Genomic DNA, 10,907 nt, shown 5'->3' on the forward strand with positions numbered 1-10,907 from the left:
AAAATGAAATAATCTATCTATCTATCTGTACACTTAGGATTGACAAAAGAAAAAAAAACCCCAGCTCCTCCATTCTATGATCCTAAAACTGATTTACGGCAGATGACCTGTTGGAAATTTGGCTCCACCCACTCAGCTTGTCAGCTTTTGACGAGTGCTGGCACTTGAGCGGCGCCTGCCACTAACACGCCGCTGACTCGCCGCTGAGTCGCCGCTGTCCTGACGCCTGCCACACGTTCGCCGCTGCCAGTGATCGCACTCGCTGTCTCTCCATACTTTACTAACTATATGTCTTTAAAGAGGAAGTCAAGCAATCTAAGTGGCAATATAAATTAATTTTAAGTGATGGGCATGAATACATAAATAAAAAACTAAAATCAAGGGAATAATAAGTCTGTTAATAAGTAGAGGATGCCTTAAAGCCAATTCATGGCTAGTCATCTAATATTTAGGTATGAGAGTAAAACAGCTTGATTATGAAGACTGTTTTCAAAGCCTCTACAGTTTAATACTACCCTCAAGCACATTCACAGTGTAAATGTCAGACTTAATTTATTACAAAAGTTTATTTTTTCTTCCATTTTATGGAAAGGCCATAATCATAACAAGAGATAATTAATGCAATTGGGGCTCTGCTATGATTTGAAACACTAATGGGTAAAGGCAAGACATACACTGGAGGGTCTTGTGTTCATGCCACACTCATGTAACAAACCATACTGGCTCCTTGAAATTGAGTCTTGTGTTTATTGCAAATTTTCACATACACAGTGGAAAGGCTAACTAACACTGTATTTACCGTTTTATCTTAAAAAAAAACTGTGCACACTTTAATCTTTTTACTCTCCCTTCACTCTTTCTTCAGTCATTCAGAGCAAGGCACATATATTCATTAAACTAGAAAAACACCCAAAGCAAATTATTAGTTGTTACACATTGTGCTACCTTTAAAAAAAGAAAAGAAAAAAAAAGTCTGATACTAGCTTTAAAAAGCATCCGTAATAAATGTTCACACATTACCATTTTAGTAAGTAGTCGACTATTAACTGGGACAAATGAACTGTTGCATAATCTGCGTACTTATTAATATTGCATGGGAACATCTCTAATCAATGTATGACATGAGACAGTGTGTGTGTGTGTGTGTGTGAACCATAAATACAGTCTGGACTAAAGGATAATAAATATCTAGTTAGAAAAACAAAAACAGAGAGGAATGTCATACATGACACATTATGTATTCATAAAAAAACAAAAAAAAACATGTATATTTGGTCACATCAATCTACAAGCATCGACTTGAGAAGACAACCAGACACCTTGTTTAATGCGCTCGGCCTATATTTTCTTTAGCATTAGAAGAAGCTAACATTACAGCTCTTTAGCTACATTTTGAATATTTAACAACTCCGAGCCATTTCGTGATTTTCTTTAGTAATAGAGCTCAAAATAAAGGGATTTAGCGGTACGGCTTTCAATATATAAACATTTGCAGTCAAGAGGAAGGAAATGTTCAGATGAAGTGTATAAGGCATACATATTTAACCCGAGTAATATTTAAGAGTACTTAAAAAATTATCAACACTGATTGTAGATGGGCTGACACGCTTATGTTCTCACTATTCTGGTTACATGTCCTCTCAACACTGGAGGAAGAGTACAATATGGCTGTAGTAAAGCAGTCTGAAACAGACACTCTTCTGTTGCAAGCAGACTCTACACACGACCTGTGAGAGGTGGAAACACATCAGACTTTTGGTGGTAGTGTATTAACGCCAGCTTGGCACACAGATCCTTTGTGGCGCCGGGTGTGGCCACCTGATACTACTGTATGGCAACTTCTCCCAGGTGGGATTCAGCTTCCGCGACCGTCTGCGATGTCAAAGTTGTGTCAGACAAAGGTCTGCACTGGGGTGATGGAGCGCGTAGGGGAGCCCGCACGCTCAGAGGAAGAGGAGGCCGAGCGATTAGTCACCTCCCGCTGTAACTCGTCCACTCTCTTTTGCAGCTCTGCCCGCTTCACCAGCAGCTCCTTGTGGCGCTGATGAACAGGTTCCTGACAACAACAACAAAAGACAAAAATGTATTGAACAACTCAAAGAGAGCATGCATGGAATGCAAATAATTACCCTTGGATACACTGAAGGCAGGTTTTAAACCCAAGACAGGTTTCTCAACATACCTGAGGTCTCATGCGAGGGTTCCAGCGGATGTAGTAGCCAACCCAAAGCTCCAGGTGGCGTAAGCTGACTACAGGGAACAGCACATGGTTGGAGTAGTTCACATAAAGAGGATTGGTAAACTCCTCCAGCTGGCTATTTATATATGACCACAACGACACTGTCCTCTTGGGAATCTCCTGTAAAATAAAACGGTGTGGCTGTCATGACACTGAATGCACAACGAACCTCCAAACCAGTAACAATTGTTCTACTCCACGATCTGTCCTAAATGCCTAAATGCCAAAATGCTCTTACCTCTTTCAACCTCTGCTGTTCGCTGTTGCACAAGAAGGTCCCAAACAGGCAGCTGTAGAGGTGGTCCAGGATGGTTACCAGGAAGTATTCGTTAAACTCAAACGCCGCAGGAAACTTGAACAAAAACAGCTTCATTAGTGTCCTTGAAACATAAAGTTATTTGGAGGATCTCCCCCTCCACCCCCACACACATATCAGCAGCAGTTATTGCCTACCTGGCGAGTCAACTGCCAGACACAGTCGATGAACTGAATAAAAACAGGTGAGCGGTCTGCGTCTGTGTGGTTCTTATCGCCGTGACCAATGCGCTTAAAGAAGAGGAAAAGTACAATAGGTGATGGAACTGGGAAGGTCACTCACGTCGTCTCCCAAATGTGATGAGTGTATGAAAACGTGTTTACCAGCTGGAAGCGGTGACCAAAGCTGAGCCACTCTTTCTCAAGCAGCACCTCGAAGCCGCGGATGGTGCGGTAGTAAGCGTCCAGCATGAGCATAGCCAAGGAGGTGAGCTGGCCAGTGCGGTCCCAGCCATCGCTACAGTGCACCACCACTGATGTTTTCCCAGACTCCACCTTGTCTGCAATCCGTAGCGCTCCGGCCAGGATCAGCTACAAACACAAACAACTTGGTCAAGAGTCTGGGAGTTGGCTCATCTTCCAATTAAAAAGTATTTTTTTTGCAAGTTTGCAATCACAGTGATGCGACAGTATGCTCACCTTGATGTGCTCAAGCCAATGAGTGGACTCCAGATTGGAGAGCCAGTGGGAGTCCTCGATGTTGGGGTAGACCACGTCCTTCATTTTACGGAGTGACTCTCTCATCACGTGGATGTTGTGAATATCCAAGAACACCAGCTCAGCATTCTGATATGCATCCTCACTCTCATAACCACCGCCTTTCATCTGAAAAAAGAAAAGTAAAGCAGAGCCCGTGTTGGTGATGAGATGTTTCATCCATTTAGCAAGGAGAGCCCGAGCTTCCTTTTTTAAACACATCTAACGAACCTTGTTTGCAGCAGCGTTGACACTAGGCCTTGCATCAAAGATGAAGAGCTTATGTGACTGAGCATTGGCGTCCATGATAGCCTGGAGGTATTTCTCATCCTCTTTGCTGCGCTTTCCGTTTACCCCGACCATGGGCTGACTGCAGCGCGTCACTGTCGCCTGGCTCTCCGGATGGATCCATGACAACACCTACACACAACGTGCGACCGAATAAGACCACAGACAGTCCAACAATCCAGCTGCACAGGAGAGAACCGTTAGATTCATGCTGAAGACCGGTCACTCACAGGCATCCTTCCCTTCGCCCGAAAGACCGCTACTCTCTTCAGCTCTTCGTCTGGTATGTTGACAGGCACCGCCAGAGTTGATGGGTAAGTGTCACAAACCTCGTAGTGATCATTTACTTTTGTTATCCTCCAGCTTTCATTGGGTATACCCTTTAAAAAAACACACAAGCAACCCATGTAAAAGGCCTCCTGTAACACAGAGCTAAGCATCAGACTGTTCTTTTTAAATACCTGTCTTTTGTATTCAGAGAGAGGGTCATACACCTTCCATCCGTTCTCAGGGAAAACTTGCCCATATTCAAATGCAAATATTTGCTGTGGAAAGAGGGAGGGAGAGAAGGTTACCCACCAATAGAGAGTGCAGAGCAACAGCGTCAGTGTGGCGGACAATCACTCACCAGCCCATTGGAAACAGGAAACGCAAATTTGACCAGCACTTCAAAAATGGACTTCCTAAGTGTGTCGTCCATTTGCTTGTGTGCAAATCGTAGATTACGCATATCCTGCAGAAAGGCAGAGAAGCAGGTCATGGTTAAACCGAGAGGTCAACAGCAGTATGTTAACATTATATTGTGGACATAGAGCATGTTCATTCCCTCACTCTTTCTTAATGACTATGATGTATGTCAGTGCTGTTAGCACAGCAGGGATGAGTGGAGGTTCATCCTCTTAGCCTATGCACTGTAACTACTGGGCTGTCTTAGATCTGCAACCTGTAAACATCTGAAATGCATCTGAATTTCCACCTTACTCACCTTACAGACCAGCCCGTAGGACACATCACCACGGTTTGATGCACTGCCAATCTTTTCCACACGACTCACCACCCCAAGGGGCAGGTCCAGCACAAATGCTGGCTCCTAGAAACCAACAACACATCAATAAAAGCAGAAGGAGTCTTTAAAATACTGTGCTTTTGTAAAAAAAAAAAAATGCACACCCTGTCCATGGATCTGAAGAAAAGTCTGTAGTTGGTAACAATCACAGATCCCCTCACTGCTCCAATGAAAGGACAGAAATAGGTCACATCTTGGGCTGTAAAATTAAAAAAGATGTAGCCATTATAGCAAATATATTACATACTGCTTTGTGTATGCAAGCTATTGTGATTGCAGCAAAGAGAGAACTTACCAAAGTCTTGCACGGTTTCATTTGGAAGTAACTGTGGCTCTTTGTCTGAATCTCTAAGCACCTGCTGGGAAGATTCCATATAAATTAGCAGTCTCTTGACCTAAACCCATGACCTTTTCCAAGTAATCACACAAATTATTATGTTGGGTAGCATGTAACGCATGAGGTGGCATACCTTGGCAGCGGTTTTGGGCTTAACCTGAAGGATGCAGAAAAGAGCAGTCATGCTTCGGTCATTATCATCAGTACACAATGAAGCAGCAGGATGTCAGTGAACTATGTGCAGGCCACTCACCCTAAACTCCGGGGAGAGCTCTGCAGATGCGGCCACAGAGTCGGAGGACATCGCAAAGGGTGGCTTGGCCTGGGCAGACCGATCAGAGCGAGAGGTGGAAGTACTGGAGAGAGACAAAATGACAAGTGACGAACGGAAATACTGTCAGTCCCAGTGTGCGTGTAACCGCTGGCCTCATCTCCTTTCATGTGTGTGATGAAACCATTATTTGATTAAGTAATTGGCCAGCTAACAAACAGGATTGAACAAAGATTATGAACGTTATGTTATCAACTCTGGGATTTTTAGATGACAGTCAGACTGAGTTAGTGTGAGAAACAAGTAACTTGAAGGCTTGACCAAGGTCATTTATTTTCCTATTTTCAGATGTTTTGTAGCCCTAATTAATGAATTAAACACACACTGAACCCCTCAGTCAGTAATGTAAGCTGTTATGGTGGGACCAGTCAGACTGAGTATGTTTAATATGGGACATTACTCTGGACTCTGATGAACATATTTCTTCTTACATTTGAACGCCTCACAGTACAAATGAGTATTTCTGGTTTTAAAGGATCATAGACGACGATGGTGCCCCGGATCACTAGCTGTCACCGGGGTCGTTTCAGAGGGTTCATCACATGTAATGACATGTAATGTAAAGTAACTGAAGGGTTCATGTTACATGTTAAGCTACGTTTTAAACACATATTCAACGCCTTCTGTTAGTTTCAAAACTTTGAGCTAACGTTAGCTTAGGAGGCGACGCGTTGTGGTGGGTTTAGCTACCTGGACAACGAATCAACACTTGGCTGTCGGGAGGAGGAGCGCTTTGAGTCCAAACTGTCGACGCTGCCACTCTTCTCCATGTTCCTCCTGCTTCAAGTGTTTGGACGAGTGGCAGTGTGAACCCCGAGGATGCGATGGAGAGCTGTCTATCCACTGGAGAATGTGTTTAACCCCCCCGCCCCCCTCGGAGTCCAGTAAATCCCAACCAACAAAAGGAAGCTGCCATGTTTTCCCAGCAGCCTCCCAATCTCTGTCACAAGGAAGCGATTGTTGAATGGGGCGCCCCCTGGCGGCGTGCTGCGTGCTGCATGCTGCTTTCACTGCTCTCTTGTTCTGAAGCAGCTGTCACAGACATTTGGTGGGAAATACTTCAGAAGGAAAACCAAAGATTGCTGTATATTTTAAAATTGGATAATATATTGTTGAACTATTTGAGGGAAAACATCATACGTGCACGTGCATTGCTTTGGGCATCTTTGCACGTTCTCCAAGTTTCCTGTCCTATAAATGACACATCATTGTTTTATTTTTCTCCTGTAAAATCATTGAAAAAAAGACAGCAATCACTGCAATATGGTTTAATGTTGCTTAATTCTGCACTTATTCCTGGACATTTATATCTTCATATTCAAATAATAAATGCTGAATTTGAGCAATTAAAACATTGTAAACGACTATTGAATATGAGGTTTGCGTCAAGACAAAACAACTTGAAATCAAAACGAGACCCTCAGGTGACACTATAAATTATGTGATTCTAATTTTGTGGATATGTAGAATAATTTGTTTTGTATAAGAAATTGAAAAAAAAAAATGATTCTAAACTAAGGTCCTTAAAATTATATTGTACCATGCACAGGTCATTTAATTTACTACGGTTCATAACCGTTAGGATAAAATTAAAACACTTTCTGTTAGGGCTGTACCAAAACAAGATAATATTAAGAACAAAAAGGAGTACAACTTGAAAAACAGATGTATTATTCTCCACAATGAAATCCATTCTTCTAAAAAAATTAATTCCTGTGAGCCATTTTAAACACATTCTGAAAGTTTGTTTATTGAAATCTATATTAAAAAAAAAAAATTACAGAAAGACTGAGATGTTGAATCACATCTAACATTTTCATTCAAGTTTTCATGAGCTTTATTTAAAGGATGACCTCATCAACTCAATTATATACAACATTTGATGTGTTGACTGTACAAATACGAATGCATTCGAGTACAGAATTTATCTAAATACCCTCTATCATTCTTGGCACAGAGGGCAACAGTAGGGCAGAGACCAAAGAGATGAGATGAAAAGAAACTAGATAATTAACAGACACAGTTCTTTACTTTACATATTTCTCCATAAATTTCTTGTGGAACTCAGAGCGAAGTGTGTCATTGATAAAGCGTTTCTCCTTCCGTGCATCGTCTACTCCTTTGGCGCAATTCTTGAAAACAACATCATCGTCCCACCTAGAAAGATATTGACAAATTAAATGTTGATGGTTAGATGAAAGTACAGGGAACTTTTTTCAATACAACACTTGTGTTGTACATGCATATCTGTGATTGTACGATACCTTCTCTTTACTCTGAAGGTATTCTGAGTCTGGGTAATCTGCTGCTGCTGTTGCTGTTGTTGTTGCTGCTGCTGCTGCTGCTGCTGCTGCTGTCCTGCCAAATTGATCAATGGATTGCCACTCAAGATATTCTCCATGCGAATCCTCTCCTCCTCTGCCTTCTGCTCCCGCTCCTAAAATGGAAGAAACAAAAAGGCACTAAATGAGGCATTTGCCTCCTCTCAAACAAAACACGTCTACATTTGCAGATTGTGTCGTCATCCCGGTTAAAAAAACGCCAGTCTGTAATTATAGTTTACTTTGCGTTCTTGCTCTTCAGCCCGCTCCTTCTTGATCTTCTCCAGTTCTGCCAAAAGAGCTGCAGTGTCGTCATCATCACTGTCTTCCTCAGAGTCCTCATCCTCATCATCCTATAAACGACCAAGCAACATTGGTGAGGAAGTTTAATGAGTGCTAATCATCCACAAGTGTGCAGTGCCAGCACTTACATCAGTGAGAGGGTCATCAGCATCAAGGTTGGCTGCTGGGATCTGATCCAATCTGGGCCTCTTTGAAGATGATGACGAAGATGATGACGACGTGGTGTGCTCTGGAAAATTAGGGTCAAAGCAGGATTTGAAATATTTGTTTTAATGAGTATAAACTTAAGATAAATGGGGATTTTGGTCAGGAATAACAAAAAAACAACATGTTTAGCAAGTCCCTAAAGATAGACCAACCTCTTGGTCCCCTTTCTCTGGTCTTTTCACGTGCAGCTACACGTTCCTTCTCCTCCAGCTCCCTGCGGAAGTCACGGGCACGCACCTCCTCTGGGTTATCCTGGGTAGGTTGCCTTGTGAGAGGAGAACATTTTAAGAAGAAAATCGAGTGAGTGGATAGAAGGGGAAGCAGGAAAAGTTCAGAGTCTCATACTGGATGTAAATCTGTGCCAGTCAAGACAGACAGAAGTGCACTCAGCATCACACTGATTACAACCCAAGACTCAATTCCACTCATCATTGCTAAACTTACCTGTACTTGATCTTGGTGTGACCTGGAAGATCTCGACTGGAATACTGCTTTGACAGGGCACTCAAATCACCACCACCTTCTCCTTTACCTCTGCCTCCTCTCGCCGGCTCAAATGTTGGTCTTGCAGCTGTAGTCATCTTTGCTGTCTTTGCTGTAGTAGCACATTAGGGAGAACAAACATCAACTGAAAACCAAGTGATGCACAACAACAACAACAACATCTTTTACACTACTCTAAGTGTTTTAACCACTCTCAACAACTTGTAAGCAAGGGAAATGTCGGATCTCTTATGAATGACCGTTACATGTAATATGGTTATTTGGTAATGTACATAGTATAAGCATTAATGATTCATTATGGTGAGAGACACAGAAAGAGCTCGTGAAAAGGCCAATTTCTCAACTGAGGCATACAGTCAAACTAATTTTTTCATTAAGATTAAAAAGGTTAACACCGAGGCTCTTGTCTTTGTGAATCATATACTCTGTTTTTCAGGCAAATAGTTGTTTTGCTCGTTCTCGATAAAGTACAGAAGACAAGCTAGCCAGTAGCTAGTGCAGCTAACGCTAACTAATAAGTTGCTAGCATGCTAGCCTGCTCTGACAACGCTGTAGAGGAGGGAAACAATCCTCTTCCGCCTCACCGGCCTACTGTGAACCGGCAGACACGAACATTGTTTCAGGAAGTTTTATTTAAGTAAAACAACAATTCTAATTAACGGCATTTTAGTAGGTATTTCTAGAGAAATAACACTTACGTTGCTGCTACCACACGACAAAAAGAAGACTCGACACAACGAGTAACGTCACTTCCGGTAGAAACCTCCGTGTGGAAGAGATGCATTCACGAGCACGCGGGAATTAGACGATACTAAGGATTATTATTATTTTGTAATAATTGTCTAAATAACATTGAAACAAAACTGCAGCTGTGATCTTACTGAACAAATATTCTCCAGTTTCTAAATGTGTTTCATGTACACGACGTTTGCTTGCAAGAACAAGTAAAGTGCCTTCATACAAATGTGCAGTGTTGTAGTGAGGAATACAGCAGGCAGAACACGTCAAATGCATCAAAACCCATGATTTTTTTCTTTAATATAAAAGCCTTGAAAGTCACTTATGTTTTGGCTGCGTTGCATCCATATTGGCCAGCTTTTCAAGACTGCATTGTGGTTATATTTCATCAGACTGTGCAAGCTATACAATGCTGAAGTAGTAGGCATACTATATATAATATATAATATCAATTCTTGAAAACCAAAATGGAAAAACATGACAATGTAACCAAAATGGCCAAAGAAAAACAAGGCCATCAGTAACTTTCAACTTAAACTCTGTTGTCCCCAAGATGATATTTGTCTTGCCTGAAACACAGAACAAACACATGCTTGAACATGAAAGACAAAGCACACACACCATGATACATTTAAAGTTTCCATTTGTAGTCACAATACTTATAGAACAGTCTTGACTTTGATTGTCACAAAAGATGACAGAATAAAGGTTTTAAAACTTACTGAAATTTCCTCTTTCACTTTATCCCTTCTATTGTGTAAACTTAAAGGAATGCGTTTTAAGGACAGAATGTACCTTCCTGCTCCTCCACCACAATACACCTACACTTATCTTATCTTGTTTTGATAATGTGCAGTAGGAATTTTTACTAAAGATGATGTTGGCTGAGGTAACAAAAAACAACTGAGGAAGCTCTGCTGCATTCCTCAAATATTATGTCTTTAAAAGGTCTTGTGTGACATTGTCAAGTGCAAATATGTCAACAGGAGACAACCCCCCAGAAAAGGAATGACACAACGCTGATTTAGATACAGTTCCATGTAGCTAAAGAGCAGGTCTTTCATGATTCCTAACAACCCCCCCCCCCCCCCCTCCCCAACTGGAACGGCATGTTTGTGAAGGAATATCTTTCTTTGGAGCCAAGAGAAAACAACACTAAAAGGTTTCTGATGACATTTCTTCAGTTATTGAGCTGCAGGGTTTAATTTCTGGACATATTTACAGTATAAGTATAAGATATATATAAGAAAAAGAAAAACAACACTAAGCGCTAAACTGTTGGTTGTCTCACACCTTAGAAATTGTATCTGAATGTGTGGATCTGGCAACTCCGCAATGTAACATTTCAAGAAAAACAAAGCTATAAAACAATGTCACCTGTCAGTCCACTTTTATGGAAACCAACCCACCCACCTGCATAGCGGTGCATCACTTCACACTGACAGTGGGAATCTGAAACAACAAGGGGTGGGGGCTCCGGTTGAAATACCTCCATACCCGCTCACCTGTATAAAACTGAGACCCGGAGGAAGCTCGACACCACTCTGCTTGGAAAGCGCTGA

At 41.8% G+C, this 10,907-nt stretch overlaps 2 protein-coding genes across 3 annotated transcripts; both read right to left on the reverse strand.

The window, feature by feature from the left end:
- Window positions 1–1,819: 1,819 nt before the first annotated feature.
- Window positions 1,820–6,042, reverse strand: mtmr2 (myotubularin related protein 2; the record flags this gene model as incomplete). Of its 2 annotated transcripts, none has more annotated exons than XM_079238017.1 (16): window positions 1,820–2,056; window positions 2,183–2,359; window positions 2,478–2,591; window positions 2,693–2,785; window positions 2,879–3,085; window positions 3,194–3,379; window positions 3,482–3,670; window positions 3,769–3,918; window positions 4,000–4,083; window positions 4,167–4,271; window positions 4,524–4,628; window positions 4,709–4,803; window positions 4,900–4,960; window positions 5,075–5,098; window positions 5,195–5,297; window positions 5,963–6,042. In XM_079238017.1, 16 exons carry the CDS (start codon window positions 6,040–6,042, stop codon window positions 1,892–1,894), a joined length of 1,938 nt encoding a protein of 645 aa, XP_079094143.1. In that variant the 3' UTR covers window positions 1,820–1,891. The 2 variants fall into 2 exon arrangements, with proteins under 2 accessions (XP_079094143.1, XP_079094142.1); XM_079238016.1 differs by having other exon boundaries at window positions 4,900–4,963.
- Window positions 6,043–7,002: 960 nt separating this feature from the next.
- cwc15 (CWC15 spliceosome associated protein homolog) lies at window positions 7,003–8,692 on the reverse strand. Its single transcript, XM_079214143.1, has 6 exons — window positions 8,548–8,692; window positions 8,256–8,368; window positions 8,025–8,125; window positions 7,836–7,946; window positions 7,537–7,709; window positions 7,003–7,429 (listed from the first exon to the last, which is right to left on the reverse strand). The coding sequence occupies exons 1-6, from the start codon at window positions 8,682–8,684 to the stop codon at window positions 7,300–7,302; spliced, it is 765 nt and encodes a 254-aa protein (XP_079070269.1). The 5' UTR covers window positions 8,685–8,692; the 3' UTR covers window positions 7,003–7,299.
- Between the last annotated feature and the right edge of the window lie 2,215 nt (window positions 8,693–10,907).

Source organism: Taurulus bubalis (genome assembly GCF_910589615.1).
Source record: "Taurulus bubalis genome assembly, chromosome: 2".
Lineage (NCBI taxonomy): Eukaryota > Metazoa > Chordata > Actinopteri > Perciformes > Cottidae > Taurulus > Taurulus bubalis.